Source organism: Poromitra crassiceps (genome assembly GCF_964638095.1).
Source record: "Poromitra crassiceps genome assembly, chromosome: 18".
NCBI classification, from domain to species: domain Eukaryota; kingdom Metazoa; phylum Chordata; class Actinopteri; order Beryciformes; family Melamphaidae; genus Poromitra; species Poromitra crassiceps.
The window spans coordinates 28230954-28255895 of NC_139636.1; the positions used below are offsets into that span (position 1 = coordinate 28230954).

The window sequence follows — 24942 nt, forward strand, 5'->3', positions numbered from 1 at the left end:
GTAATTTGTATTTGGCTGGGCAGAGAAAAATGAGATGTAATTTGTATCAAGATACTTTCAGATCTTGTATTTTGTGTATTTCAAATACATAAAATACATTTTTCTTTTTATTCTGAAATTGACACATGTAAACATTGACACAGGTTTAAACTAAAGATGGAGAAATTAGTTGTACTAAAAACAACTAAGTGAACTAAACTGAAACCTGATATGAATAAACAGAGAAATTACTTGTACTAAAAAACAATTAACTGGACTGAACTGAAACCTGATTTGAATAGGAGAAATTAGTTGTACTAAAAACAACTAAGTGAACTAAACTGAACTGAAACCTGATATGAAAAGATGGAGAAATAAGGTGTATTGAAAAACAACTAACTGAACTGAAACCTGATGTGAAAAGATGGAGAAATTAGTTGTACTAAAAACAACTAAGTGAACTAAACTGAAACCTGATATGAATAAACAGAGAAATTACTTGTACTAAAAAACAACTAACTGGACTGAACTGAAACCTGATTTGAATAGGAGAAATTAGTTGTACTAAAAACAACTAAGTGAACTAAACTGAACTGAAACCTGATATGAAAAGATGGAGAAATAAGGTGTATTGAAAAACAACTAACTGAACTGAAACCTGATGTGAAAAGATGGAGAAATTAGTTGTACTAAAAACAACTAACTGAACTAAACTGAAACCTGATATGAATAGATGGAGAAATAAGTTGAAAAAACAACTAACTGAACTAAACTGAAACCTGATATGATTCAGAATAGATAGAGAAATAAGTTGTACTGAAAAACAACTAACTGAACTAAACTGAAAGCTGATATGATTCAGAATAGATTGAGAAAGAAGTTGTATTGAAAAACAACTAACTGAACTAAACTGAAACCTGATGTGAATAGCTGAAGAAATAAGTTGTACTGGAAAAAAAACAACTAACTGAACTATACTAAAACCTGATATGAATAGATTGAGAAATAAGTTGTACTGAAAAAAACCCTAACTGAACTAAACTGAAACCTGATTTGAATAGGATAAATTAGTTGTACTGAAAAACAACTAACTGTCATAAACCTGATTTGAATAGATGGAGAAATTAGTTATACTGAAAAACTATAACTGAACACCAAAGTACCCTAATGAAAATCAAAAATGTCTTTCTGTTGCTACAAGGATGTCTGAGCTTCACTGTGCATAATGATGGCTGTGCAGATTTTGACACTAGAATGGTGTTACCACTGCTGATAGTGGAAAGTTGTATTCAGTGAGTGATTGTTCTTTAGTAATTATGTTCTAGATAGCCAGGTTGTTTTGGATTTTGTTTATGAAGCAGAAGGAGGGGTCATTTTAAGGATGTAAGGATTTGAACAAGAGTCCAATTTCATGGAAGGCCTTTTTTGTTTGAGATGCAGTTTCTCATCGTTCCTCTCACCGATTCACAATTTCACAACCTTAGACAGGATGTGCATCAGGGCATTCAATTCCTGAAATGTAACCTTTTCTAGTTGTATAAATATGTTTGCACGTTAAATAAATACTGTGACGACAAGTTACTGACATGGTGGTGAATGTGAAGTTGTTTAAAGGGGACCTACTATGCCTTTTACCTATTTCAGTTATTTATATATTGTGTTATGATGTCAGATATCTATGGCTAAACATAGTCAAAGTTCCAAAACTTGAGGTTAACATGCAGAAATGCTGCCTTTAAGTCAAAAGCCCTCACAGAAGGTGATTAACAGCTGAGCTGAAGGAGAAATTAGTTCTACTGAAAAACAACTAAAACTAAAATGGAAGAACTGCAGTGTGTTAGGGAGTACACATACTGTGACAGAGGACTGAAGAGAGGATTTACTGTCTAAGGAAACCAGAAAATTTCACTTTTGAATAGCTGAAATCAGACAATTAGGACAGAAGAAATGTCTCTAAATGATTAATAGATCATCAAAATAGGCAATTAATTTAATATTTGGCAATTCATCTATGAATTGACTAATCGTTGCAGCTCTTTATAAGTTTTTATAAAATGTATTTTCATGTATTTTCAAAATACAAAATACGTATTTGTATCTCAAATACATTTTCAGACAGGTATTTTGTATTTGTATTGTGATACATTTTTTGAGCAAGTATTTGTAATTTGTATCAAAATACTTTATGATGTATTTTCACCCATCTCTGCACTCCGCCCATTTTCAACCAGCTTTGTATCATTAGAACATCAGTAGTATATCAGAAAACTGTAAACTGTTTTGAAGTCTGTCATTTAATTTGACAGTTATTGAGTGTTAAAGTGTGGACCAGTGACATCACTGGTCCACACTAACTCAAATTAATAACTCATTAACTCAAATCAACTCTCAATTGAGAGTTGATTTGAGTTAATGAGTTATTAATTTCTCAATTGAGAGTTGATTTGAGTTAATGAGTTATTAATTTGAGTTAGTGTGGACCAGTGATGTCACTGGTCCACACTTTAACTCATTGAGTGCCAGCCACTTTTGGAGAACGGACGCTCCCAGTGCCAGAGTTTCAGAGCGTTTTCAGTGATTTCTCGAGGCCCACAGAATATTGTGTGATATTACTATGTAAACACTGAACACGCACAAAGAACGATGAGACTCTATTCTATCATCTGCAAAAAAAAGTTTATTGATCCCATTTTCTGTTCTTTAGTTATGAGCCGGAGAAGATAGCTTGATTCATCCAAAAACAGCAATTTTTTTCTAGAAGCTGAGATAATTGGCCTTTTGTGAAATTAAACATTTCAAGCACACACTGACTCTGAAGCTAATCTTTTCTAATGTAGTCACACCTCAAAAATAATTTCCTTCAATAAAACAGTTTAGGCCAGGGAATTTTGTTTGGCAGAATAATATTTTTAGCTACAACCAGCAGCGCTGGCCCCTGCGTGCGCTGCTGGTTGCAGCTTCTTGCTGGTCTTGATTTGCTGCTGGTGGGCATCGGATATTCTGGCTTGCGTTTGTCAATCCTGTCCTGCTGCCTGGGTCTGTCTGGGTGTTGCGTGCTGCTCTGCGTGCCCCCCCCCCCCCCCCCCCCGCCCCGCCCCGCCCCGCCCCGCCCCGCCTCGCCTCAACTGCACACTCCTCCTCCTGTCTGTGGTGGCTCTCTGCTGAGTTTGCTGTGCGCACAGTGAAGGGTGCAGCTTTTTTACAGCGTTCCGCGTGTGTTTGTCACCGGCAACGATGCTTCCAGTTGAGAATAATAACTCCACGGTGTGGATGTTTGGATGTGCTGTCGCAACCGACACAGAGCGGCTCAATTGTGGGAGCAGATTGGCTGCTGCAGGCACAGCTGCAGTAACGTGCTTCAGCATATCGATGCATACGGATGCGATGCGATTTCCGTTTCCATAACGACTTCTTCTTTGTTTTTTCCTTGCCTTTCTGTTATGTGGAGAGCACTGTCGCCACCTAAGGGTTATGTAAAATAGGTTATAGACCTCCAATAGCTACAATAGTTGTACCAGAGATGTATCAGGGATTGATCCACGTCCCACCGTCAAAAAACGCAATTGACGACAACCGTCGTCATTGGCACTCTACGTCAGTATTTGAATTGACGACAGCTGTCGTCATTGGCATTCAATGAGTTAACACTCAATAACTGTCAAATTAAATGACAGACTTCAAAACAGTTTACAGTTTTCTGATATACTACTGATGTTCTAATGATACAAAGCTGGTTGAAAATGGGCGGAGTGTTCCTTTAAGACAAGACTAGACGAGCCAAGAGAGAGTTCAGACGTGCTCCTCTGCGGGGGCAAAAGCAATTGTGTCAACTCCATAATGGTCATTGTGTCACACGGCAGGTTTATCAGCCCTCCCTTTGTTTGCAGACTAATTCCCTCACCATCCTTTGCAGTGTTACTATGGCAACAATGGCTTTACTGAAGCCCGTGGTAGACTACCGCATGCTCGTAGCCAGTCTCTTGTGTGTGCCATAACATGTTCAGCATGGGCTTAGAGGGAGAAACAATCAAAGGAATCATGGATTGTGCATTGCAGAGCTGTCCTGATGCCATCGATGAGGTGTTTGACTCCAAGCTTCACATCATAGGAGGAGTGGGCGTCACCATCGGGGTTGTTATGGTAAGGGTTCTGGATCGTAAATCAAAGAATGTCCGCTTAGCAAGCTGTAAAGAGAGACATGAATTCAATAAAAAAACTAAAGTCTCGTCTCATCCTCTCTCTTTCAGGTGTTTGGGATGATCTTCAGCATGCTCCTGTGCTGTGCCATCAGGAAGTCTCGGGAGGTGGTGTGATGAGGACCCCCACCACCACCATCGCACCCCCAAGTCCTTGTTAATGTTGCATGATGTCATTCTCAGAGTCACATGACTCTCCACTGCCAATAGAAACACTGCTTGGTCAGGGGGGGGATAAGCTAAGGCTAGGCTCGGTATAGATATTCCTGATTGTTACACATCTGCCGAGCTACGTGATGCTGATTTATACATCAGGTGTAACTGTACTGCCCGGCGCTCAGGCCAGCCCTCCTGGGCTAAATAGATGCCATGTGGTTGATAGGCCCCACTACTACAGAACGGGTGTCATCTGTGCTTCAATGGAACTGTAGTACAGAAATGTGTTATTCGTGGTCATTTGATTGAAATGAGTGTTTGTGATCTGCTAATTATGTCAACAAAAGATATTGAGTATTGTATTTTAAGCACATTTCTGTTGCTATCACTGCGGGCCACCCACTGGCAAGATGGTCCAGCGCCAAATAAACAAAAACCCCGTCACCACCGACACTTCAGCACAATGCAGCAAATAGCCAATGAAATCCTATCATTCCTTGTGTAATAAGGTTGAAATCAAAGCATGGTAAGTAGCCAATGAAATGTCAGGCTGTGAGCTGTGGTGAGTGTGGTGTTTCTCAGCTTGGCATTAGAGTAGCATCTTGGTTCCTCCAGTGTAAATAACACTGGTTATATTACACTGTAATAACACTTGTTCATTTAATTGTTCATTTCCTTTCTTTCTCCGTCACCCTATTTGCCCATGCTGAAAACGCCTTCAAGTTTCTGACTTATTTTGTATGTCTCTTTTTTTTCATTTGTAAAAGATTTCTAAACTTAGGTGGTTGTGCGGTACATGCAGTTTGATGAATGATGTAATGTATTTTATAATGTCCTTTTCATCTCACAGAGATTGGGTTGATTTATACTGTATGCACTTGTATGTTGCACAGAAACAAAGATGTAAAGCCAAATAAACCACCATATACTAACTCAGTCAGCTCTGATATAAACCACCATATACTAACTCAGTCAGCTCTGATATATTATAAACTACCTTCTACTAACTCAGTCAGCTCTGAATCTGTTTAAAATGCAGCCAGTGCTATGGGTGTATTATATTCTTATTATTTATTTAACCAGGCATGTCTCATTGAGATTAAAATCTCTTTTACAAGAGAGACCTGGCCAAGAATGGCTGCAGCTACATAGTTTCAGACACAACAAACAGTAAAACTTACAACAAGACAACAAACAAGCTCGAGAGTGCAATACAGTACGGGTGCAGGAAAGAATACATTTGAATCATCAATTAAAACATTTACAGTTAATAGAATCAAATTCCTGGGACTTTACAATGCCTTTAAATTCACTAAGGGTAACTAGGTCCCATAGTTTTAAGCCCATTCTAATATGGCATGCAGCCACTTCTATCCACTCAGTGCAAATGAGTCAAATGAAGTGTAATTTTTCAACTAGGCCTGTCCTCAGAAAACCACTGTGTACAGTTTTGTGTAGGGTTTATCAACCAGGATATACAGAGTTATCAACCAGGATATACAGGGCATGTAAGGGTTACAAGGGCTACTCGGGTAAGTCTGAAAAACAACTTCCAGGTTCTTTCCATGCACACAGTGGAAAAATAAACAACCTGACCACTGGGCCTGAGGCCCCAAATCCTCCTCCCCCCCTCTTCCTCTTCAGTTATTTATTGTCATCATGTTTGACTCATATAGGCTTTGATCCAAAACAAGAACAAAGTCATGGATTGCCATCTCATCTTATCCCAGAGTACACTGGAAAATTAGTATTCCAAATTGGGCCTACAAAGTCGTTGTGCATGTGTGCATGGGAGTCAGTTAAGTGTTAAAACTCAAATGACTCACAACTTCCCAAAAGGTTCAGTATAGAGCTCTGTGATTGGCCGAATGTTCCCGTGATCACAGTGACCGTCGTGGGGGTTGAAAGCAGGACGTGAACTCTGATTGAGGCGTCGACAGCTGGGAGTTGCCCTTTCTGATTCCCTGCCCCCATAATACAGATAACACTGATTCTAGAAACAAGTGTGTATACTTGTGAGCAATGTGTGTGTAAGTTGATGTGTGCGTGTGTGTGTGTGTGTGTGTGTGTGTGTGTGTGCCCTCAGTATGTAACAGTGTGCACTGGCCAGAGGAACAGGGCAGGAAAGCGGAGATAAGGGAGAGGAATGTTGATAAAAAAGAAACTGTGATGAGAATTCAAAAGGCGACAAGCCAACATAAACACTTATAAACTCTCACACAACTTCACATTAGCACACAATAGATCGCAGAACGGGTGACGACAGAACTCTTTGATAAGAAAATGCACGTTCTGTCCCAGACAAAGATTACCTCTGACTCATTCAGTGTTTTCTCTCATGGTGTTATTGCCAAACCTAGCCCTTGATTCAGGACAGGGTGGTACAAATTTATACACCTATAAACGGTGCAGCAGCACAACCGCTCTGACGTGAAATGTTGTTTACGATCTCTCTGTGGGAGTATAAAACACTTTAATCACACTCACATATTACAAACAAATGCATTACAAATAATATTGCAGAGGGATAAAAAAAAAAAAAGATATGCTATATATACTGTGGTCGTACACTAATTGTAGCACTCTGAGCATTCTGAATCAATTCCAACTTTAGATTGATACCCGAGTTAATGTTTAGAGAAAACACGTAGATGGTATTCATCTCTGGGCGCAATGCCATCTCAGTCTCCATCCTGATCCTCTGTGTCCTCCAGGGAACTGTTTGAACGTCGGCGAGGCAGTGTGTGTAACGGTGTGTGTGTGCGCAGCACGGCGTCTGCCCGGAGAAGACTTCTGACACACTGCAGCACGGCCAGAATCAGCTGGTACTTACAGGAGACAGATTCAAGGCCCGAGTCCAACACAGAAACTTCTTCTTCAACTTTTCTGCAACAATCTCTGTCCTCCAGAGGGGCATTACTTCTTCTACCATGACCTTGCATGGGACATCTGTTATGCTTATGTTCGTGTATGGGGCTGAATGGGCGGCCGTAATCATTTTGCACATAACTCAGGACCAGAACTTGAGCGTGCAGAAAGTGACGAGGACTGTGGGAGTAAATCCGACGGGGCACGCTCAGGAGGGCATCTGCCAACAGTTGCGACAGAGCGGGTGAACCTCTATCGGCGTGAGATGGGGTGTGTAGAGCTGAGCCATGCTGTAGGAGGGCGTGATGTAACAGGAACTCAAATGTCCCACCGACAGGTATGACACAGCCCGGCGCCAACAACACGCACCTCTGGGAGGGAGAGTCATCGATGGGTGTGCGTGTGGTTTCGTCCGCGTGCTCGTCCACGGGCAAAGCTCCGCTTTTGTGGGAGAGTGAGCTTCTATTCACCGCTGTGGCTGCAGTCGTACGCGTGGGCTCCCAAGTTGTAATGAGCATGCGGAGAGCATCTCGAAAGGCACAAGCGCACTGGTCTGTCTGCCCCTCCCCCGGGCCACAAATCACCAGACTGTAGGGTTTGACCACGGCCCTTTCCTCAGACTCATGGAAACCCACATGGACATACCTGTGGAAGAGAACAAGACATGAATCAACACGATGAACACAATTCAATAATCATTTAGCCCTGTGGTGTATGCACGTGTGTGTGTGTGTGTGTGTGTGTGTGTGAATGTGAAAAAGAGTTGTTTTCAAACCTGTGGGCTCCCAGCAGTACAGGTCGGCAAAAGGTCAGCGTAGCAACATGCTCCTGTCCAATCAGCCAGGAGTGGGAGACGGGCGCAGCTCCACTTAGCCGAGCGAAGAGAGAGCGCTCGTCTTCACTGACACACTCCACCACACACACGTTGGCCAGTCCAGCTAAAGCCAGAACGGCCTCTGACTGTTTCACTGCACAGAGCAGCAGAGAGACACCCAAACTCTGCAAGGTTGCAATCGCACACTCTAGCGACCTCTCTGTCCAGGCACTATATCTCACAATACTTTTCTCCTTCTCTCCTTTTTTCTCCTCCCCACCTCCCAGCTCCAGCACTGCTCCTGCATTGAGCACTTGTGGCTGCAGGTAGCCAGTGAACACTACAGCTTTGATTGGCTGGTGGTCAGTGTGGGGGGCGCGTGGTGTAGAGAAATCCCTGTGAATCACCTGTCCTTCAGTCAAACGTGAACAACTAATAGGGAAGCCCGATACAGGTGTATGCAACGCAGGGAAGTTGTCGTCTATAAAACGGAGTGTCAAAGAAGGCGGGTCATCTTTACATTTCCAGTGAGAGAGAAGTTCACAGGTGAGGTGACTGATAAAGTCACAGTGGGTGCGCCCCAGCCGGGTGTGAAAGAAGGCTGCCAACAGCTTTTGCACAGTGTGTGTGTCAGCTGCATCAGTGTGAGCTGGGACTTGTGTGTCTGCACTCCCGTCTTCCCACGAGAGTGTACCTCCATACGGGACCACTCCCACAGCGATGACATCACCCAGCTCCTCCAATCCAAATGCCAGCAGCTTTTCCGCCAAGCGTCTGGCAGTGGCAGCCCCCGCTGCTTCCCGGGTGGCATAGGTGTGAGACACATTAGGCTCCCTGGAGGCCGCTGAATCAATCGCACGTAATAACGACGCCAGCAGTAGGATAAAGGTCTTGGATCCATCCCCTGTGACAGCACTGTGCTTCCACACACACTCCACCACCATCCTACAACAACAACAACAACAACAATCATAGATATTTAGCACAGGACCAACTCCCCATTCATAAAACACAGTAATAGTGAAACAGCATTCAAGAGAAATTGTCCGCACGTTACCTGGCGAGTGGGTGCTCCAGTCGAAGTGCTGTGAGGATGCGTGTCCCACTGCGGCTCAACATGACCTGTCCTGTATCCCGGGTGAACAGCACCTGACCCCCGTCAGGGCCAAAGCTGCGGAGGACCACGGACTCCAGCACGGACACCGTCTGTAGGACATGTTTCACGTGAAGACGCTCCACCTGCAGCATCCCCAACCCTGGTGAGGCACAGAGACTGAGCTTTAAGAAGGGTTAAGGGTTGTGTTAGATCGACTCATGCTGTTTCAGTGGCCATTTGCCACTGGTCCAGGGTTTTCTCATTTGTCCTAGTGACTGAGCATTTAGCATCACGTGCATCACAGTGTCCAAAATTAACAGTTTGGCTCACCTTCCAGTGGCTGCTATCAGTAAACAGGCAAAAAACTTACCTGGCCAAATTAATGAATGTAGTTTTCATATAAATGTGTCCCTTACCGTTTATAGTGCTATTCCATGTGTATAATCAGGCAGCAATTAATCAATAGTGCAACAGAACTCAACATTAACGAGGCGTTCAAATATATATCTTTTTTTTAACAGGCGGCTATTAAATTAGGATGATGGTTACACGCCTGTTACACAAACATACAACAGTAACTGATGTTAGCTAACGTTACCTTTCTGTACTGAGGTAACGTTATTTACAACAATCCCTCGTGTTAATGCTTTTGCAGTAAAGACAACTTGAATTTCGACTAGCATGAGTTCAGATTGTGTTAGCTACTTAGCTATTGTACATTAGCGTTTTTGCACTGAGCTCCTTAGCTGCCCTGGGGAACATGTTTTGTTGTCACCCGTAGTTACAACTGAACGCAGAGCTGTCAAACTAGTATAAACACGGAGAGAAAACATGCGTTTCAAAACAAAGCTTTAATTTATGAAGAGGACTCACCAACAATCTGACAGAAACGCTTCTCTCTGTATCCTTAGAAACGAGGCTTCTTCAGTCGTTAAATAGGTGCAATTCGGATCAGAAACGCCTCACATCGCCACCTAGTGCATGGAGGATTCATTCGTCTGAAACTGTATACTTTGTTTGTCCAGTTTGTCTCATACCAATCAATTACATTACAGTCATTGAATATGTAATGGAGAGTTCTTCTATACAGTGCAGTACATTTGTCTCTTATGAGAGACTGTGAAGGGCTTACTTCAACGTTTGCTCTTCACATTGGTATTATTGGTTCACAACTGTTTTGCATACTGCAAGTGTCCAATTGTGCAGCCTATATTTATGCATGCCAGATTTATTATGTGCAAGTGATGAGGGTCAACAGCAAAGTTTACATTTAGCCCTACATGGCCTCTTATTCCCTTTTTCCCCCTTTGCAGCCAGGGCAAACAGATGTAGGGCTACCAATGAATACTATACATGAGGCCTAAATAAATGTAAAATCAAATTAGTAGGACAATAGTCCACACTTCATGTTGCTTATACAATATCCACTTAGTCACACTCAACATCTGTGTTTAACTGTTGAGTACTGTGATTGACAAAAAGTGTAAAAAGAAAAGAAAAGAAAGGAAAAAAAGAATTCAGAGACTACATCAAAACAAGGTAATTGAATAATAAAACAATAAACGATGGGTAGTTAAGATAATAAAATATACGGTAAGTAATAAAAGATAATGCAAGCAATACAAAACTACAATAAAAATACAATTGAATAAAATAAAATAAATAAGAATAAATACTAATGATCAACATTGATATGTTGATAAAACAAAATAGAATAAAATAAATAATATTTGTGACGACGCAACCCCCTCTGTTTTCCTGGGGTGTGTCTAATCAACTTTGTGTCCTGCAGGTAGGCTGGGGGAAGAGTGAGTGGGACTCGTTAAGGTTGCACTCCTCTCTTTCGCTCTATCTCTCTCCCTCATTCTGCTGCCGGGCTCCAGACCAGGAACATGGCTGGCTGCTATCTATTTTTCACCCTCACAACACCTCAGGGTCTTTCTCTTACACACAACTCTCTCTTTTTTACTTTAAATTAATGTTCAATTGGTAATTTAGACTCTGTGTGGATCCCCTGGTTTGCTCCAACCTAGAGCCAGATTGTAACATCTTACACATAAATCAGCAACATTGAGCATCTTACACATAAATGAGTAAACGTATCATGTATATATATATCTCTGTGTCTCTGTTTCATTTCCCTCGGGCACCGTCGGCCTGACCGCATTCATATTTGGCACAGGTACTGGCAGAGGTCCCGAGCAGACGTTGACAGGGCTGGATTAGATATTTAGGGCTGACTAAATGGTAAAAAATGGCTAATTAGTGGACAAAATGAGTGAACACTAGTTTAGTACCATGGAGAGCTTCATTCATTAGCTACTGATGGAGCACACCTGAGCGGAGTTGGAATCAGCCAGGGAAGTGGACTATGAAAGCCCTCTGGGGAGAGGAGAGGCATGCCAACTCTGCGAGCGAGGCCTGACTAAATGGCCAGTGATTGTGTTCCAACCATTGACTGTATAGGTCAGTGGCTCCATGGGTATCAGAACTAGTATTGATAATAAATAAGTATAATACTAAAACTATAAAATTATAAAACACCACATAAAAGCCAGACTGAATATGGGTTTTTAGTTTACATTTAAAAATATCTATATTTTCAGCTCCTCTCAGATGATCCTCAGGAAAACCGTTCCAGTGACTTGGAGCATGCTGGCTGAAAGCAGCATCACCACAACGTTTTGTTCTGCTTTTTGGAACAGCTAAAAGAGAAGAACCGGAGGATCTGAGGAGCCTTCCTGGTTCTTAAACCAAAAGCATTTCTAAGAGGTAGTCTGGTGCAATGTAATGCCTTATAAACTAATTAAAAGAATCAATATGAAAACTAAAAGGTAACTAGTGTAAAGAATTTAAAGTAGGCTAAATGTCTGCTCTCCTTTTGGTCTTAGTCAGCGCTTGTGCAGCAGAATTCTGAATTAATTGTAGCTGATTTATTGTATTCTTAAGTAGACCAGGAGAGCGTTCCAATACTGCTAGTTATAAAAGCATACATTAGTCTCTGTGTTGCTCAGAGACAGAAATGGCCTCACTTTGGAGATGTACTTCAAATGATAAAATGCTGGTTTTGTGACACCTTGCATACAGTATGAGCCTTGAAATTAAAAGCAGAGTAAAAAAAATCACCCCTAGAAAAGTTTCTAGCTTCTTGGTTTGGCTTGAGTTGTATTTAGTTTGGGGGGCCAGTTTCTCTCTCTGAGTCTTTGAACCAATGATCAGCACTGTTTTATCTTTTTATCTTTATCTTACTGTATGCATGGTGCTAAAGTAGAAAATATTATGGCATGGACTTCATTTATTGAAGCCGTGCGTGGGGACCACTGAGTTCACCATGATACTGTAGCTATGTATTGTGTATCTCTGACTTGTAGGTTTGCGGGTAGGGGGTCCTGTGGGGACGGGGGGCTATGTTTGTATGTCTTTGTATATGATTTGGTAGGTGTGTGTGGTTTTTGTGTTTTTCTTCTTTTGTGTTATGTTGGATAATCAAAAAATTTATCAGAAAAAAACGAAACACTGCTACATTATCCTGATTGTCATCAGCATAGCTGTGGAAAGAGATGCCGTGCCTCGTGATGACACTGTCAAAAGTGAATGTCCTCAAATTGATCCCAGGGAAGTGGGGGTGCTTAGGGTGCTGCAGCACCCTCTGCTGTTTTGTATTGGAATTGCAACGTCAATACAAAAAAAATATGATTAAAATGTGTTTTATTTAGGGTTTAATTGAAGACTGAGCAAAGCAAAGAGGGTGGAGATGTTATTTCTGATGTTTGGTTTATAATAATAAGATAATAAAATATAATAATAATAATAAGTTCAGTGTTTCTGCCTGTGTTGCTGTCTGTTGTAGTGTAAAATGACCAAAAGGGAGAGCAGGTGGTGACATGAAAGTGAGTGAGAAAAGGAGAAAATACTGAATAATGACATCACAACAGTATAATCATAATGTTAATTTAAAATGAGATATTCCTCTAAATATGGCTAAAAAACATCCAAACATCCAAAAAAACGTCAAATTTCTCTTCCTTGGAGCACCCCCTACTTAAAAGGAGTTCCAGCATCCCTGATCCTTGTGGTACCCCACAGGAGGGGTAGTGGTCATCATCTATAGATTTTAACACTTCCACAAAGATATGAGAAACCAGTTAAAAACAATTCCAGACAGTCCAACATGCTCACATTATCTAAAAGAATCTGGTGGTCCACAGTATCAAAGGCAGCACTCAGGTCAAGTAGCACCAGAACTGAAGGCTTGTTGCTGTCAAGATTTGTTCTGATATCGTTTACTACTTTAAGCTGGGCTGTCTCTGTGCTACGTGATGTGTCCTAAAACCTGATTGAAACCTTTCTAATTTAGTGTTTGAGTTTAAAAAGGTACTTAGCTGATTAAAAACTAGATTCTCTAAAAAATTTGGAGAGAGGTTATGTGGAGTCTGGCCAACTTCTGCCTCTCTGCCTCTCCCTCTCTCTCTCTCTCTCTCTCTGTCTCTCTCTCTCTGCCTCTGTACAGTATCTCCATTCATCTCTGGTATCTCAAGGTGAACTGGGCGTGGGCCAGAACTTGATCTCCGCGTTGCTGCAGAAACCACATCCTAAGGTTCTAATTCAGGCAACATCATCTATACATAGACAATATGAGACAGGTCTGCAGCCATTGCCAGATGCACACACATCTTGCACGCGCACATGCACACAAACAAACACACACACACACACACACACACACACACACACACACACACACACACACACACACACACACACACACACACACACACGCACACGCACACAGCTGTCCACTCTGAATGTAAATGTCCTCTATTGCTGAAGTCTCAGTATGCTAACGAGCCTTTAAAAAGCCGTGTCACGACACTAATGAATATTCAACGCTGGCCTGGTGAGGGTGACCTGTGCGGGGACGGTATAGAGGTCACGAGAGGTGGGGCAGCAAGCACAGGGACGAGCCATCCCTGGAGACCTGAATGGGCAGAAAATAACACACTCACACGTCCACATACTGTAACACACACAGACAAAATACACACACACACACACACGCACACACACACACACAAACAAAATACACACACACACACATGCACACACGTGCACACATCGAGTGACCGAGCCGTGACTTTCCACCCATCCCCATTCCCGACCCCATCCGATCCTAACCTCTCTCTCTTTATGTCTCTGCCTGTCTTTATTGATCCTTCTCTCACACACCTGTGCTGCTCATCTTGATGTCTAAAGTCTGATGGAGATAAAAAAACAAAACAAAGGACAACGCACTGCAACTCCTCCTAACATCACTCCATTCCTCCGCCTCAGTCTCAGTCTCCCGCCCTCTCCGGTCCTATCATCTTTTTTCTCCTCCTCCTCCTCCTCTCGTCTCGTCTCTCTCTAAGGAGCCAAAGGAGTACCTGTGAGCTTGAACACTGGTGCTGGGGTGAAGGAATACAGGTACGTCGTCTCTTCCTTCTATTTATTCTTCCTTTTTGTTTCAGTGTCAATCCCTCAACTACTTTAATGCATTTCTCTCTCAGCTGTGGTTAGTGGATGTTAATTGTGTGTTGTTGACCCAAGAATGCACGTATCTGTTGTTTACTGGATATTGACTGAAGTACACTGTACAACAACAATAACATCGGAATAGGTAATATATCACTGTTATCATCTGAGAACGTTTTAACTCCGGTTTTGATTTTGTTTTCATATTTTCACTTCAACTGAAACTACATAGGAAACCCATTGGATAAAATCACTAATGCATGATCATCATCAGGCTAAACACAGCACAGTTTGTTCTTCATTCCTGAAAGGTTAATATTAGATCCAAGGTTTTCACCCGACAGCGATAATGTATTTTAAACAGTGCACTTGTAACCTTGTTGGATTGAGTGTGAATCAGTCACGCAGTAGATGGTGTTAACTGTGTTAATTTGGAAGACCATAAGGTGTGAATGTCATTATCAATTTTGTGACGGGAAACAAGGGGGGAAAGAAAATTATTCAAATGAACAAATTTGAACTTCTCATCCTCTATTCCGTAATGGCATTTGATGAAAACACAAAACTCTTGAATGATTCAGTCATAATAAGTTACACTTTGATATAATAATATATCCAGGCAACAAGCAGGGAAGTATTATGTGATCCATATATTTCTATTTCGATTCAACATTGTTATTGACCTCACTAAGCCCTTCCACTGAAATTCCCTTGACCCTCTCCAATTTCCCCCTGCAGTTATTAGTATACCAGCAGTGACGGCTTTTACAGTATTTTAGCCAGTATTATCATTTCAGAAGGATCCCGGGGAAGGAGCCTGGAAAAAGCAGAGCTCTCCAGAGGCGGGTGTGAGATCGCATCTGCTGAGTCAGACACAGATATTCAATACCTGGGACGTGCAGAATAGAAAACAACTTGTAAAAAAAAATCATTTTTTTTATTTATTTTTTTGCAGTTATGACGCACTTGGGCGTGAACGTGAACTCATCGTGACTTTTCTTTCATGTATTTTTGTAGCCCACGCCGAGCATGACCTTGGCACGTATTCTCACCCCTGGCAGCTGGTGTACTGTTAGAACATCAGCACACCAGGACACATCCACACATGACGCTTCCACTCCACTTCTCCTCGTCCCCTCCCCTCCCCTCGCCGTCAGCAGGTTTGGCAGAGACAGCGGGCTTGTACATCCTGTGTTCGGGAGTTTAGTGCCAGGCCAGCAGAAACAGGAGAGGGCACCTGACACTGATCTGACACTGTCTATAAGCACATCATTGCATCAAATGCACCTGATCAATGGTATTTATGGAAACTTTGCTCAGCTGTGTGTGCTTTGTTTGTTTGCTCTGTTGCTCGCTTCCTCAAAAGTCCTTTTTTGTACGTTTTCTGAGGGCAGAGTCAAGTGTTTCCTTTTCTGTTTTGTTCAATTGTGACGTTCCACATATTGTCGCTGTCAGGCGGAAACATTGGATCTCCAAAAAAGCAAATTTTCACAAGGAAGAAAAAACCTGTTTGTCTGTCTGTGTGTGAGTGGGCAGAAATTGTGTCCGGCCACAGCTATGGCATTTTACGCGTGATCGCGATGAATCCTTCAGGAAGTGTAAGGAGCAGTGATCTAACGGAGCCGGATGTTTGAATTACGTCATTAGGGCTGACTAAATGGGCAAAAATGGCTAATTAGTGGCCGAAATGCCTCGACACAGGTTCAGCACCATGGAGAGCTCCAGAGTGGAGCAGCACACATGGGTGAGCGGAGTTTGAATGAGCCAATGAAGGACCATGTTGGAAATAAGTGTTCACACTTTTACATGTCTGACCCTTGGATTTTGTTCTGCTATATCCATAAATAAAATCAATCAATCACTGACGATGACTATGAAAACCCTCTGGGGAGAGAGAGGAGAGGAGGCTGCATGCCAACTCTGTGAGCAAGGCCTGACTGGCCAGTCACACAGGGACAGGTATTCTGCTAGCAACATTAATATAATATATATATCTGCTAATTCTGCTAATCTGCTAATTAATAGATCTGGTAGTAACAGTAATATAACATCTTTTGCTGGCTAGTTACATAACCAACATAACATATTTTGCTGGTCCAAAGTACCTGGAAGTGCAGGTTAGCTGTGGGTACCCACAAAATCCATTTATGAAAAGAAAAAAGAAAAGGGCCAAATTTTGGAAATACAAGGTTTCAAGCCGACAGCAACGATATATTACACATGTGATTTTGCTGGGCTGATCCATATCTCTCTCTATCCATATTCTAGTTGAACCCTGGACCCACTGCCACACGTTACATAATGACTGGGAATCGCCGAGCTGCCCCGGCAGCACCGGGTACCCCGACCACCCATATCCATGCACCCAACGCCACCGCTACCCCGCAGCCTGGAGAAGAAACGTCTGAAGGAAACAACGCTAAGAAGTTCATGAGTGAGCTACGTCACCTCCACAGTGAGTTAGCGACCTACAGTGTCAGAGGAGAGAAATGACGTCTCTGCCAATTAGAGTGAGGGATAGACTGAAAAAGGTTGTATCCGATCTGGTTTTAATAACGGTGTGGCCTATAGGCTATTGTTTGAATTAGTGTGTGTAAATAGTCTCTTAAAACAGACTCATCTACATCCGGCGAATGCAGCTATACACAGTCTGTACGTTACACCCCCAGAACATGCACAAGGAAGTTGGGAAAAAACCTTCAGACAGGAAAGAAGTTCAACGGAATCCGACCAATCACGACACGTGTGTCCACGAAAAATGCGGCATATTGGATTCTGATTGGACTAATGAGCGGAAGACCCGCCTTTCTGCGATTCTGATTGGACTAATGAGCGGAAAACCCGCCTTTCTACTTCCCATTCCGGTTGGTGCATGATTCTCCCCCACGAAGTACAGACGGTATGGCGGAAGCATACAGACGGTACAGCAGTACAGACGGTACAGACGGTACAGCAGTACAGACGGTATGGCGGAAGCATTTGGAAATTGCGGAAGCCAACTCGTCTGTTCTAAGAGACTAGTGTGTAAATTGAGCTCAACAGTCACGTGACGTCTCCAGCCCCGGAAGAGATTTCCCCTCATTCATTTTCTCAATAGACATTTGGAAAAAGCCTTAAAACTCGTTCTTTAAGGAGTTTTCAAAATGTCTATGGGGAAAATGAATGGGGGAAATCTCTTCCGGGGCTGGATATGTCACGTGACTGTTGAGCTTAGGGCTGGGTATATAACAAAAAAACTATACCAGTACCAAAACCAGTACGCTAGTACGATACTACCGATACCTATAGACTCAGTACCTAATTTGTTACCTTTTTTCAGACAACACAGGCGTGTAGTATAACCTACTTTTTAACCTTAACTCAACTCTGTCACATACACACTACGCTCGACTTCACCACCACATGGGTTGTTGTAGCTGCTGTGAAAGTGGGCCAATCTAGCGTTGCATAAATTGAAGAACGCTGGTGATTGGCTGCGAGGTGAATAGTCTTTTCTTTAGACGGCAAAACTTCCGTCTTCATCAGAGGTGTCACTAGATGACATCTAGTGACACCTCTGATGAAGTTTTGTCCGTCGAAACATGTCAGGTAGGAACATAAACCTGTGTCTGACATAGAAGAAAACCTAACGATCTAAGTAAATTATAGACACTATGAACCTTTTTGGATTGTAGTCTTTTCTTTGTCTGGATCTGTGTACAAAAAGGATCGAATGCAGGTATCATTTGGAGAAGTTTCAATACTACAGTTGGTACTGGGTTATTTTGGTCGATACCCAGCCTCAATGTAAGTGAAATGATGTTGATATAATACGTGTGTGTTTTATGTGGATTTGCAGTGCCGTCGTGGGCCGTTGCCGCCCTTTGCATTGTGAGCTTGTGTTTGGTGCTTTCGTGTGCCGTGTGTGTGTGGAAGAAGTGGTTGAAAAAGAAGGACAAGGACAAAGACAAGGACAAAGAAAAGGACAAGAAAAAGGGAAAGGAGAAGGGAAATGGAGGCTTTGACACTGAAATGGATGGAGGTTACAAAGAGGTACACACACACACACACACACACACACACACACACACACACGCACACACACACACACACGCACACACACACACACGCACACACACACACACACAAACAGTTTCTCTCTCCTCTGCAGATGCATTGTCCTTGCGATGTATCAAAATCCCGACACGCGGGTCACCGAGGACTAGTAAAACTGTCAGTGTGTGTCGAGACTAATGGATGGTTTGCACATCGCTCATGCTGTAGTGGAGGGCTAAGATGTGACGTGAGTTATTATAGGCCTTTGGACTGTCTTCCAAGTAGCAATTCACACCTCCTCCTCCACTCACTAATAGCGTTTGTTTTATAACATTTGCCCGTTTCTTCGAAACGTTAAATAAACCTTAGATAGGTAACACTAGCTTTGAATAAGTGCCCGTGGCTGTAATGCTATACAACCATAAGCACAGAGCACGAATAGCTAAGCAACTGATCTACAGGTTGTGAGACACAAGGCCTTAAAAGGATAGTTGTTGTTTTTTTAATGTGGGGTTGTATGAGGTACTTGCATACAGTCAGTCAGTGTACTATGTAGTGTAGAATCCCAGTTTGGAGACATGGAGACCGGCCGCTTCAGGCATGTAGAGCTGTTTGCCGAGTGTGAAGTGGGCCATGAGCAGGCGCGGACTGCATAATCGGGCACGTCGGGCAAATGACCGGTGGCCTGGCCCGGCCTGGCCTGCAAAAAAAAAAAAAAAAAAAAAAAAATTGGTGCCCGCAGTCAGGCCACTCACTGAACAGCAGGCCAGGCACCGCCTGCTGGTTTACTAGTGGTTTTATTACTTTATTCAGGGTTAAAGTGGGTGCATCTCATTGTAAAATTGGACTCGGCCCAAATTGGGCTTCAAACGGCCCAAATTGGGCTTCAAACAACCCAAATTGGGCTTCAAACGGCCCAAATTGGGCTTCAAACGGCCCAAATTTTTCGCCGCCGCCCTTTGGACCGACGCCTGCACGCATGTCTGCCCATATCGGCCTGGCCTGCTTGGTATCTAATGCCCGGCCTGAATTATGATCCCAGTCCGCCCCTGGCCATGAGCAAGAACGTAAAAAACAACAGAAAAAAATACATAAAATGCTTCCACACTGCTCCCCTGGCGTAATCCAAGTCTCCACAAGCCCTGAGATGCCAAGTTGACTTGAAAATCTGTCATTTACACCCTGTTTTTTTGCTTAAATCTGAGCCATGTGCTTGAGCTATAAGAAGGCATAGAGAAAAAAGAGAGGGAGCTTCCAGCTGCATATGGCTATATTTCAGCCTTCACATGTCTGACGTAGCCGCTCTCCATTTCTCCAAACTGGCACCGCGCCAGCTGCATTCTACTGCATGTAGTACACTGACTGTATGCAAGTAGTACCCATACAACCCCACATCAAAAAACTGAACTATCCCTTTAATTTATTGCTTCTAATGCAGGTTTTTGACTGCAACGTATGTGTTTGTGCTGTATGCGTCATTGTGTGTGTGTGTGTGTGTGTGTGTGTGTGTGTGTCTGTGTGTGTGTGTGTGTGTGTGTGTGTGTGTGTGCGTGTGTGTGTGTGTGTGTGTGTGTGTGCGTGCGTGCGCGTCTGTGTGTGTGCGTGCACGCGCGTGTGCGCATATTATAGCCTCTGAAGGATGTTGACAAGGAAACGGTGCTGTCAGATAACGAGCCCAAGGAGGAAGAGAAGTTGGGCAGACTACATTTCACATTGGACTACAACTTCACAGACAATATGGTGAGGAGGAGCCAATATTCAGCACGACATACTATTAATCACTCTGTCGGCTCAATGTCCCATTTTCATAGATTTTCCTTCTTCCTCTGAATCAGCCAAATTCTCCTTTCCCTCTGTGACCCTGCTCTGCTCTGCCATCACACTAGCTGGTGGTAGGTATTCTGCAGGCCGCTGAGCTGCCCGCCATGGATGTAGGTGGCAGCTCTGACCCTTACGTCAAACTGTACCTGCTCCCCGACAAAAAGAAAAAGTTTGAGACCAAAGTCCATAGGAAGACCCTCGACCCCAACTTCAACGAGACGTTCACGTTTAAGGTGAATTTAAACTCCTCGATAAGAGACACATTCAGAGTTGCCGATTGCCTTGGGGTCCAATCCATAACGCATAACATGTCTCAAATCGTAGTCTTTGGTGTGTATGTGCGTGCACGTGTGTTTGTGTATGTTTGTGTGTGTGTGTGTGTGTGTGTGTGTGTGTGTGTGTGTGTGTGTAGGTACCATACAGTGAGCTGGGCGGCAAGACTCTGGTGATGACGGTGTACGACTTTGATCGCTTCTCAAAACACGACGCCATAGGAGACGTGCGGGTCCCCATGAGCAGGATGGACTTCAGCCAGTCTCTGGAGGAGTGGAGGGACCTGCATAAGGCAGAGAAGGAGGAGGTGGGAACAGGGCAATACTGACAAAAAAAAGAATCACTGTAAACTCTAAAATGGCATTTCAATATGAAATGATCTGAATTAAGATTACATGAATATAAAGGAATATCATAAGAATGAATACATTATGTACACAAACTTCTTTATTCTAGCTATAAATGTGCCACACACACATGTGTAGAGAGGGAGCAAGGTTGCTTTGCTCTAGATTGATTTAAAATGGTTTTCTACATGAGGGATTCTGCACAGCACCAGAAGCTTGTTTGTACTGGACCAGCGGTCTGGCCGGGGTCATGAGATGGAAAAGTCAGTCAGTCACTCATGGACATTTAGTGAGTTTAGTGGGGAAATGGCCGTAGCTCGGGATAGTAAGGTGGTAGAAAGTCAGGTTTCGAGGGGTGGGTAGGAATAGTGGCTATAGGGCAGGAGTGTCAAACATACGGCCCGGGGGCCAGAAGCGGCCCACCAAAGGGTCCAATCCGGCCCACAGTATGACTTTGCAAAGTGAATTCCTTCGATCCAATTTCCAAGCTCAGGATTTGACATCTGATATTGATGCACTTGTGAAGGCTAAGAAGTGCCAGGTTTCAGTAGCAACTTACAATATGAAGTTTTCTGTTTTCATCAGTGAACGGTAAACTATTTTCACTACTGTTGAAGTACTCTTGAATATAGAGAATTGCACAGTTGCCGGCAATTATAATGCACAGTTGCAGACAGTAGATTTGATATGATAGGCCTATAGGTAGCTGAGATAACACTATGTGAAACTGTCTTCTTCAAATGTACCCGTAGGCTTAACTCTTTACACTAAGAAACTGGAAAATTGGGAGGTGTTGTTATTATTTATAGGTTATGATGGATTGATTTTCTTTGTCTGGCCCACTTGAGACCAAATTGGGTCGAGTGTGGCCTGTGAACTCAAATAAGTTTGACCCCCCTGGGCTAGGGGGATATGGGTGGTGTTTGGGGGGGGTGCGGGAGGGGGGGGGTGGCATAGGGATAGGAAGGTGCTAGAGAGTCGGGATTCGAGGGGTGGGTAGGATTAGTGGGGGCTAGGGGCCCCCTAGCCCCTAGACAGATATGGGTGGTGTTTTTTGTGCGGGGGTAGGGGGGGTGGGTGGAAGCACTGCGGTCTAAAACGTTTGCGCTTGTTAGGAGGGAAAACAGTTCTTCCTTTAAGGGAAAAAAACTGCAGGCTCTTGCAATTTGGATATTGCAGCTTCAAACTTTTTTATTGTAATTGTGAAGCCCTAGTTGAAATGACTGGAAGTTTACCATAACAATAACCTCAGCTCTCTTTCTCTCTCTCTCTCTCTCTCTGTCTCTCTCTCTCTGTGTCAGAGCGAGCGACTTGGGGATATCTGTCTGTCGCTGAGGTACGTGCCTACAGCAGGGAAGCTGACTGTGGTCGTTCTGGAAGCTAAAAACCTGAAGAAAATGGATGTGGGCGGTTTGTCAGGTGAGTCAGGGGAAGCGGGGAATCTGGATTTAGATTTCACGTTCATGTTCCAAGCGGGATCTTCTTAATGCCACACAGCCATACCGTCGGAGTTGCTTTCAATACAGTAGATGGGGGAGAAGAAGAGAAAAATGTCTGACATTTATAACACATTATAAACACAACAGATAGATAAATTGCAACCACTACCTTACATGTAACTGACATAAGGGTTCACAGAATCACGTGCGAATATGAGTTTATAACCTCTGACACCGATACAATTGTTCTTTTGCTTTAGCCACATGCCGAATAGACTCACAATTAAATCAAATGTTTCTCCTATAAATTCATACACACTAACCCTGCCCTTGTATCACATCAAGTTCTTCTTGTAGTTTAAAAATAAAGAAATAAATAAAATAAATAAATGGCTTTTTTTAATACTTAAATCATTGTAGCCTCTAGTAAAATATGACTAATTATACCATAAAAGAAATAATAATCTGTTTGTTCTAATTGAGCAGTAATGCCAGATAATGAATCCCCTTCATAGTTTTACAGCAGCGCTGAGCCACTTTCTATTGAAGGGGAACTCCGAGGTACAATAGACGTTGTGTTTCACTGATGGAGCTGTTCCATCTGTGCCAGGCTGTTGGTCTGCTGCTCCAACATAAACACTCCCTGTTCTCTCCGTCAGACCCGTACGTGAAGATCCACTTAATGCAGAATGGGAAAAGACTGAAGAAGAAGAAAACAACCATTAAGAAGCACACTCTGAACCCGTATTACAACGAGTCATTCAGCTTTGAAGTGCCCGCTGAACAGATAGAGGTACATACATTTATGTAGGCTATCGTGTACAAACACATACATACACGCATGCACGCACGCACACACAAATGCAATCCATCAGAAAGTCGTTAATGTTCACTATGTGTGTGTGTGTGTGTGTTTTCACGTATAGAAGGTGCAGATAGCAGTGACTGTGTTGGACTACGACAAGATTGGGAAAAACGATGCCATTGGGAAGCTGGTGATAGGCGGCACCAGCTCTGGGACTGAGGTACGCCATTGGTCGGACATGATGGCCAACCCCCGGCGACCAATTGCCCAATGGCACGGCCTGAAACCAGAGGATGAAGTCAACCCTCTGCTCAAGAAATGACCTTGTTGGGACCCCAGCAGGGCAGCAGCAGGGCAGCAGCAGGGCAGCGATGTGCAGCTGTTGTACGAAGAAGACCTTGCAGCATTTTACCACGACTATCGATGTGTGTTCCTACCTCTCTCCCCCCAGTTCTCCTGAAAAACACTTTCAAGATCCTGCAGCAAGTAAATCTCCCCAACAATCCCCAGTCACCCCCATGATGACACTCCTCACTATGACGGCCCTTATGCTCTTTTGCCTTCAAACAAACACATGCCTCTCCCACTGCTTCTCCCCTAAGCTTCTATACAGCGTTTTAAACATAGATGTGACATTATGTACAGTGCCATTAAACAAGATGAGATTTTTTTGATCCACGTGTTTCTCTCTCTCTCTCTGATACATTCAATGCTGTTCATCCAAACATACCCACACCCAGCCACACCTGATCTAGACATGATTTACCTGCAGAGGGAGACAAGGTTAGGTAAATCATGTAGAGGAGACGATCCAAAGAGCATTGATATCCGGATCTCATTTCCTTTAGCCTTTTGGAGCGTCTCCGCCTGTCATGCAGGAGGAGACAATCCAATAAAGGCGAAATTAAATGAGATCCGAATATGAATTCTCTTTGGATTGTCTTCCTGTGCGTGATTTACCTAACCTTGTGAAGCAGCTGGAGTCGGGCCATTTGGCAGCGTCAGCTTATGATTTACCTGCGCATGGAGACAATCCAAATAGCATACATACACGGATCTCATCTCCTTTAGCCTTTGGATTGTCTCCCTCTGCAGGTAAATCATGTCTATATCAGGTGCGGCTACAGAGGGAGACGATCCAAAAGGCTAAATGAAACAAGATCCGAATATGAATGCTCTTTTGCCCCTACTCTGTAATTACCTTTAGCTCATTCAATGTTTGCTTGTAATCAATTCATTTGATTTTAACATGGAAATCACAGTTCTCTCTCACACAACATTTTCAATCATACTTCCTCCAAACATCATCCACTTGGGCTTTGGGCCACGTAAGAAAGTGTAAGACTGAATTGAGATTTGGAGTACAGCCAGGGTCCAAAATTAACACCCGGTAAAAGCGCCAAATGCGGGTCAATTTTTGGGTTTGGCAGATGGGAAAAATAGGTCACCCGCCAGCTGGCTGGTAAATAATTTGGAATCAATCACAGCATAGGTTTTTATGTGCTGGCCGGCGGAGACTAATGTGACCCTCGCTGGCCACCATACCTATCGTGATGTCAGCGATTCATCGAATCAAATCAAAGCAGCGCTGAATCAAAACAA

General features: G+C 43.2%; 3 protein-coding genes across 4 annotated transcripts in view; 2 read left to right on the forward strand and 1 right to left on the reverse strand.

The window, feature by feature from the left end:
• The window catches only part of cd9a (CD9 molecule a), a 13053-nt gene extending 7790 nt beyond the window's left edge, over nt 1-5263 (forward strand). For both annotated transcript variants that reach the window (XM_083654299.1, XM_083654300.1), the window contains exons 7-8: nt 4036-4119; nt 4227-5263. In XM_083654299.1, the coding sequence (XP_083510425.1) occupies nt 4036-4119; nt 4227-4292 (150 nt within the window). In that variant the 3' untranslated portion in view covers nt 4293-5263. The remainder of the gene's footprint in view (nt 1-4035; nt 4120-4226) is intronic.
• A 1749-nt stretch (nt 5264-7012) lies between these two features.
• On the reverse strand, nt 7013-9261 carry bbs10 (Bardet-Biedl syndrome 10; the record flags this gene model as incomplete). Its single annotated transcript, XM_083654805.1, has 3 exons — nt 7013-7844; nt 7975-8958; nt 9071-9261. The coding sequence occupies 3 exons, from the start codon at nt 9259-9261 to the stop codon at nt 7013-7015; spliced, it is 2007 nt and encodes a 668-aa protein (XP_083510931.1).
• A 7660-nt stretch (nt 9262-16921) lies between these two features.
• LOC310793059 (synaptotagmin-1-like) lies at nt 16922-23662 on the forward strand (the record flags this gene model as incomplete). Its single annotated transcript, XM_083654806.1, has 8 exons — nt 16922-17075; nt 18459-18652; nt 20285-20395; nt 20542-20709; nt 20889-21056; nt 22398-22515; nt 23195-23328; nt 23462-23662. 8 exons carry the CDS (start codon nt 16922-16924, stop codon nt 23660-23662), a joined length of 1248 nt encoding a protein of 415 aa, XP_083510932.1.
• Between the last annotated feature and the right edge of the window lie 1280 nt (nt 23663-24942).